Source organism: Ailuropoda melanoleuca, unplaced genomic scaffold (genome assembly GCF_002007445.2).
Source record: "Ailuropoda melanoleuca isolate Jingjing unplaced genomic scaffold, ASM200744v2 unplaced-scaffold8809, whole genome shotgun sequence".
Lineage (NCBI taxonomy): Eukaryota > Metazoa > Chordata > Mammalia > Carnivora > Ursidae > Ailuropoda > Ailuropoda melanoleuca.
Genome location: NW_023254224.1, coordinates 1 through 7,718, shown reverse-complemented (window position 1 = coordinate 7,718; position 7,718 = coordinate 1). Strand labels below are relative to the sequence as shown.

Below are 7,718 nucleotides of genomic sequence, written 5' to 3'. Positions count from 1 at the left end.
CCGAACAAAAAAACTTTCTGCTATATATTATTGTATACTTCTAACGCATTGGTATAGCTCAGTAGCTCTGCTCTAAAGGGGCTTTTGATCCATGCTGATGCCACTTCACACTGTCTACTGAGTCCCACTAGGTGACAATTTTCTTGGTATTACACTGTTGTGCCCGGCGTGCCTCTGAGCAGCCCCCAGGCCCGGCCACCCTCCCAGGCTCGGTCAGTTCCTGACAGAAAGATGGCAGGTGGGCCAGGGACCAGGAAGGTTTTAAGGGCTGTCTTAGACTGAGTTTGATCTGCCCGTTCTAATTATGTTCTTAAGTGCTCTCATGTTAGGTTAGAAAAGAACTTTGCAGCGGCTCCCTTTAGTCATACGGACGAATGCTGAGGAGACGCGACCGCATAGCCACTTGGGGCAAGTGCTTGGAAGATCCTCGCAGAAATATTACAAAGAAAATGGGGAAGATCTGCTTTCATTTGGAACTGGAAACCCAGCAGGCCCCTAACAACGTGTTCGAGGAGGGTCGAGGTGCTGTCCTACTGTGGTGTACTCCCTGGGCATACTGGGTCGCCAAGCCGTGTGTCAGGGAGTCCAGGAGAATGTCCTTGGGCATTCAGAAATGTGGCTGCCTCTTTGGATGTATATCAGAACCTGAAACCATGGTGGTGTTGGGTGAGGGGGTAGAGCTGTACTGTCCAACTAAGAGAATTGAATATGATGTTTGGTGTGTGTAAGAGCGGCACACATCGAGGCCCCTGATACCGTTTAGCCACAGTAGATAGGAAAGTGTCAGTCCGAACAGACTGCTCCTCGCCGGGATCACATTTGGCTTTGGGGTCCGACGGTAGATGGGACAATTGTGTTTCCATTCCTTCACCTAGAAACTACACAGGAGGCTCTCCTTTTATACTTAGGTTCTTCTCTCCTGTTCTTAGACCATGAAATAGCTTTCTTCTTTCCAAAGCCCTTTGCTGAGATGGGTTTAAGTTGTGAAATGCTGAGGATCTGCACTACAGTGAGGCATGTGAATAAGCAAGATGGCAATTCTCTCTGTCACACTTAGTTTCGGAAACTATAACCCTCGTAGACATTTCAAAAGGTAGCATATTTGCATCTAGGAAATAAACACATCTAATGTGGAAGATTTAAGTAAAAAACAACCTTCTTCTTTTCACCTAATGTTTACTGAGAATGTTTCGTGCTTGTGAAAAAGGACGTTTCTAATTCATTTAATATTTTGGTGTCTTTAGTTCCTTAGCATGGACATAATGTCAGTTCGTTTCAATCACCCCTGCAAGGCAGCCTGCTCCAACCAACCGGTGACAGCAGGACCTGGGTGTCGTTGTTATGAGGCTCTTCCTAATTTATTCACAATGTGTAGCCCTGTCGCAGCATTTCCTTTGGCATTCAGGAGAAATGTGTCTCGTTGAAGGCTGAACCGCTTAGTTAATATTCTGAAGCTTCTGGTATTTGTAGTCTGCTCTCTGATTCACAAAACGCCTTGCTATGAGCGCAGCCACAATCACAACATTCAGAGCCAGGGCCATGAATGAGAACAGGTGCAGACTGTTGAAAGGTTGATTCTGAGTTTCTTCTCTGTGTATTTGATCCTGAAATCCTGTAATTGGAAACCAGATAAAAATCATTTAAAGAAAAGTATTACTTGGCCTTACAAAATTTTCATGAATGTGTATCTCTCCACAGCCTATGAATATTTCGCATCAATGAACGTATGATAAATAATGCCAAAACAACATATAGGAACACAGGAACTGCTAGCAAATATTTCAATTAGTTTATGTTTTTGTGTAATTTAAAAGACAAGATGTCCTTACATTTGTTTGTTTAAACNGTCCTCACATTTGTTTGTTTAAATAGTTAATTTGTTTTCCTGGCATAAGGTGAGAAACTTGTGGAATTCAAGCATCAGAGTTGAATTTATTGTTTTATTGATGGTCACTATCTCCCATAGTCACCAAAATATATTTGATCACTGGAGAAACAACTAGTTTCTTCTCTTCAAACAGGAAAAGGGTACTTTTCTAATGTACATGATATTTCTATAACTTTCACTCACTAATTTTCAACTAATTTAGACTAATATCCATAGATGCATTATCTTTTTAGTGACTGTTTATAAAATCACTGGATTTAATTTTTGTTGGTGTTCTTTCGTTTTTGTCATAGAAATACTTTGCCACAAACTAGAATTCTACTCCTTCCCAATCCATTCAAATAATAATAAAGACAGAAGTCATGAGATTCTTTTATGCCAGGATCATTTTCATATGAGATAAATTCTTATAAACAGTTTTCATGTAATGAGGGTCTATCAAAGCCATTCAGCCATGGCTTGTCCTTGGGCATTCGCCATCACCCTGTTATGTGACCTGGCAGGGCTCATGTTTCCATCCCTCAAAAAGAAGCAGGGCTGTGTTGAAAATATAGTATTTTCTCTGTTTTAGAAAAAAATTGCTTTTTTTTCCCCCCAAAACAGTGATTTGTATGGGATGCTGGTTCATCTGATTTTACTCATTTAGGAGTTAAAATACATTGCTTTTGATTCTGTTATCTGCCATGGTGTCTGTAAGNTTTTCCCCCAAAACAGTGATTTGTATGGGATGCTGGTTCATCTGATTTTACTCATTTAAGAGTTAAAATACATTGCTTTTGATTCTGTTATCTGCCATGGTGTCTATAATAAGAAGTCAGGAATCTAAGAGAAACTGTTGTTTTTAGAAGGAAGGACATTACATTTACCCTCAAAAGCCATGTGAATAATGGTGAATTATCGGTGCATCATATACTTAAAATGTACATGGTTTTCATTTTATCAACTAATAGGAAAATTAATCTTGTGTGCTTACCTTATTTAGGGCTTTGTTACAAATATCATAAATCTCCAAACTGTACATGCTTAAGAAGGAATACATTTGAGCAGAATTTCATGAACCATGAGGTGTTCTTAGACCACGAAACAGCTTTTTCCTTACCTGGATTTCCACTTGCACTTCGATCCTTTTTCAGACGAATAGGTCCTATGACAGAATCAGTCTTCCATTTGTATGAAGAAATGTCTCGTTTCCTCCTAGAGACACAGCCTTGGTTGCAGCGAGACTGATGGTCACTACTATCACATATCAAAATCTTACACTGTAGATACACGGAGCCCAGACTTCTCAAGAATTTGAAGGCATCAAATTGGAATCTTCCATAGTGTCCAGATAAGGGATACACCTTACAAGTCTCATCTTGATTACATCTGGAACAGAATTTACGGCACATTTAGAAAATTTACAGTTCAGTCTCTTCAATGTTGATAAGACAGGATACGCAGTTCTTTGAACGGTCTGAGAATTCATGGGTCAAAAATTTCTCCAGAAAGACAATGTCTTCCATCCAAGTATTAACCAGGCCTGACCCTGCTTAGCTTCCGAGATCAGATGAGATCAGGTGTGTTGTATGTACGAGGTCACTAAATTCTACTCCTGAAACCAAAATTACACTATATGGTAATTAGAATTTAAATAAAAATTGGGAGAGAAAAAAATTAAAAAAAAAAAAAGAAAGACAATGTCTTTAGCTCAGACTATAGTACGCTAAGGCTAACAGATCAGATTCCTGGGTAGAATAAAGCTCTCTCCAGCAATAAAATTTCTAGTCCACGTGAATTAATTAGAAAATCAATTCAGGGGGCGCCTGGGTGGCACAGCGGTTAAGCGTCTGCCTTCGGCTCAGGGCGTGATCCCGGCGTTGTGGGATCGAGCCCCACATCAGGCTCCTCCGCTATGAGCCTGCTTCTTCCTCTCCCACTCCCCCTGCTTGTGTTCCCTCTCTCACTGGTTGTCTCTATCTCTGTCAAATAAATAAATAAAATCTTTAAAAAAAAAAAAAAGAAAATCAATTCGGATATATTAGAGCTCAAACACCTTACTTTATACACTTGCTATGAATGTGCCCATATGGTTGATGTAGTTAAAGTCCATCAGCTTATAGAAAAAAAAGGAAAACTTTCCTTTCAAAAAAATTACTTAAAAAAATTTTTTTTTTTACTAAGTAGGCTCCACACCCAATGTGAGGCTTGAACTCATGACCCTGAGATTAAGAGTCATATGCTCTACCGACTAAACCAGGCGAGCACCCCATTAATTTTTTTTTTTTTTGAAAAATGCCACAGAAATTTACAAATTTGCATTACGTTTGTGTTCTAGAGCTGGAACAAGTGAAACAATCTTTGGGGATTTTGTTGAAAATAACCAAAATGTGGAGGAAAAAAGCAAAAATGAAAACATAGAGCCTTCTTGACAAAAAATAAATTTGTTTCTGCCAACAAATATTTTGGAAATAGACTTAAGATCTAGTGGATATGGGCTGTGGCTGTAGAAATGCTTTCATTTAAATTATTTGTAATTAGTACACAGTAACTGTATTTTGTAAAATGATTACATTAACTAAATTCCACGGTAGCAGCACTAGAAAAAAACGATACAGTATGCATACATGAATCGTGTATCCATGCGCAAAATATATTACCTCACTCGGGTCACTATTAATCTTGAGAAAAGCATGTCCCCCAGCAGTACGTACCCACTTTTGATTAGGTCATAGGTTGGAGATGCAAAGTCAGGTGTGGGAGAGGCGATACAGGTATCCAGAAACACCACCAAATTTGGATCTGAGGTGCGCAGACTGACTTGAACGAAAAGAGTTTGGTTCAAATCCACATAATATGGTGACTCCAGTGTAGGCTTTTCCAATGAATTGGATTCAAAGAGAGCCATGCTGGTGTTATATTTGCCCACTGCGCTTTCATTTNCCCCAGCAGTACGTACCCACTTTTGATTAGGTCATAGGTTGGAGATGCAAAGTCAGGTGTGGGAGAGGCGATACAGGTATCCAGAAACACCACCAAATTTGGATCTGGGGTGCGCAGACTGACTTGAACGAAAAGAGTTTGGTTCAAATCCACATAATATGGTGACTCCAGTATAGGCTTTTCAAATGAATTGGATTCAAAGAGAGCCATGCTGGTGTTATATTTGCCCACTGCACTTTCATTCTGTATTACGTCATCTTCCGTTATGTACATCATCTCCACGGTAGAATTAGATTCCATTTCACACTTCAGAATAATCTGGAGATGTTTCTGACGGGTGATCACTTCAGACGTGGGGGACGGGATAAGAACGATTGTATTGGTGTAAGTCACTGAATAGTCTTCTACCTGCAGAATGAGATGGAATTCAGATGTTGTATGTTAGGTCCAGTAATAGTCTGGAGCACAGACATGAATCACATCTGCAATTTTCTTAAATCACAAGACAGCAGCTTTCATGCCAGGATACTATAAGGCTCCAATATGCTTTATTTAAGAAACATTCTGGGTAGATGAGAGATAGAGCTTGGCTTAGAAAGACTTGAAGACAGAATTAGACAGACCTTTTTTCAATTACGTTAAAAACAATTCTGAACGCAAACTTCCAGCCCTAGAGAGACTTGAGACCCTGTAACGTAAGGCCTTTTTCCGTAAGTAGCTTTAAGTTAGTGTGGCTCACGGGGAGGTTTCCCCAGTGTCTGCAGACAGAAGTCTTGCAATAGGTTTTCCCCAGGCTGCCTTCCCTAGGAATGCACAGATAATAGCCCAGGTGTTCATTTGGAGCAGAAAATAATGATTTACTTCTATCCTTATCGGTTCTCTGGAGTAGCTGCCATTCTTCTCAACGAGGCTGTGGGTTAAGGACATGAGAGGAACGTTTAGAGTGTACACCCTAAAGGGACCTACAGGGTGCAAATGTTTGAGATCTTGAAGTTCTAGAAAATGGAAAACAAATCAGCAACTTATGTCCTTCACGTTTAAAACAAGGATCGTGTTTTTACCTTCTCCCTTTACAGAGGAAAGAAGAAGATTGTAACAATACAGCTAGGTTCTTGCTAACGTGAGATCTAAGCAGTTTCTATACAATATTACTGGGAGGAACCTAGCCCTGCCCCACCTAGTCTAGTTCGAACGCTCGTCAGTGAGTTTCCAGAGTTCTTCACCTTTTGGGAATGATAACCCCCTCCAGATACCCTGAAAATACATGTGGTAATTTGGCATTTGTGTTTAAATGAGTGAGCGCACTCGTATGTTCACACAGGTTTACCATGTGTTAAGACATAAGGATTTGGGAGTCGTTCGTGAAAACCACCCGCGAGTACTGCACTGCTAGCATTACCCAACACTCCGTTGGCATGCGACAAAACCCAGCTCGGTGTCTCACTTTACCTTTTTGATTGTTCCACATCCATCAAGAGGGATAGAAAACTCCACCACATTTGATACCTTTGGTCTGCAAGTTGGGTCATTCAGTTGTAAGTTATTCTCATTGTATTTAAATGAATCCAGGTAGGATTTACTTATGATAGCTCTCATCCTGTCAGAGGAACAAGTTAAAGATGTTGTTCAGAAAAAAAACAAAAAACAAACAAACAAGGAGGATTATGTTTATGTCAGCTAGGAACTGTGGATCTTGAAAAGCTATGTGTACAGAAGACTACATAAAAACTCAAAACCCTTTTTGCCTTAAACCGTAATCCGAAGCCGGAGACAGCAGAGCAGTTGACCCAACTTCCACAATGTTCACTGTGATCTTGTCCGCAACTTGAATCTCTAAATGTACTATTTTTAATTGTGCCTTTAGAGAAGGCATTACAGGAAACAGTCCATATTTTCTACAGAAATCTTTTTCCAGTTAATAAAAGCAGTACTTTCCTCTCGTACTAAGGAATGCACAAAACTGATTCTCAGGCTTCAGATTGTGAATATTGATTCCAAAGTATGTATGACAGGCTTGCAAATAGGGATAGCATAGGTAGGCTAAGAATTAAGGAGCAGTTTCTATGGACACACTCTTCAGCGAGCTCAAAATAGCTAAGGAACATGACTTACTAGTGTTGATATTTTCTGCATAAATGGAAGTGTAGGAAGCAGAAAAGCCCCGGTAGGAGTTGGCGTAATCTGTCGACAGNAGAAAAGCCCCGGTAGGAGTTGGCATAATCTGTCGACAGCACCACAGTCAAGGAGTCGGACGAGGACTCGAAGGTGGGCCTTGCATAGCCGCACACTTGTCCAATCAGGCCGGAGGTGGTGGAAGAGCCGTCATAGACAGCAATGAAATCAAATCTGCAGTGTTCATCCGCTTCTAAGCTAGAAAAGTAGGGCCTCTGGTGAAAAAACTTTCCAAACCAATTCAATTCTCAGCAATTCCAGTCTTAAGTGATTAAAGATTTTTCCTCACTTTGGTATCTCAGGTTTAGGACAAACCCGGCCCTTTGCCAGTCCCTGATGTGACCTCAGAATCTTCAGAAAAATAGAGGACTTAGTTCAATGCAATAGTATTGGTGTTTTCTCTATACACCAGTTCTGCAAAAAGTGCCCAACTATGAGGGGGTTCACATCATTTCTCTTCCCCANCCCCCCCCATCAGGCGGGCTCCCCGCATTTCTCCCAACATCAGAAATGGACCACAGTACTTACAAAATGTCTTTGAAGTTTAAATTTATCTTGTAACCTTTCTCCACTTGTATGTGCCACATGCAATAAGCCAGCTCAGGATGTGGGTTTGGGTAATTGGGGCTGGTAAAAGATCCTTCCAAGGAGTCCAAGTAACCACCACAGTTTGGAATCGCTGAAAGGGATGTGAGGGTGACCAAGAATGTAAATCAAGAGAGAGACTTCATTTAGT

At 40.5% G+C, this 7,718-nt stretch overlaps 1 protein-coding gene across 1 annotated transcript; it reads right to left on the bottom strand.

Annotated features, from left to right (window-relative positions):
• Positions 1–450: 450 nt before the first annotated feature.
• Positions 451–7,689, bottom strand: CUZD1 (CUB and zona pellucida like domains 1; the record flags this gene model as incomplete). The annotated part of the gene is made up of 7 exons (XM_034653444.1): positions 451–1,612; positions 2,988–3,256; positions 4,827–5,218; positions 6,260–6,436; positions 6,927–7,003; positions 7,044–7,180; positions 7,511–7,689. Coding segments are annotated over 7 exons (1,407 nt in total), but the record flags the coding sequence as incomplete, so codon positions are not given.
• Positions 7,690–7,718: the final 29 nt, after the last annotated feature.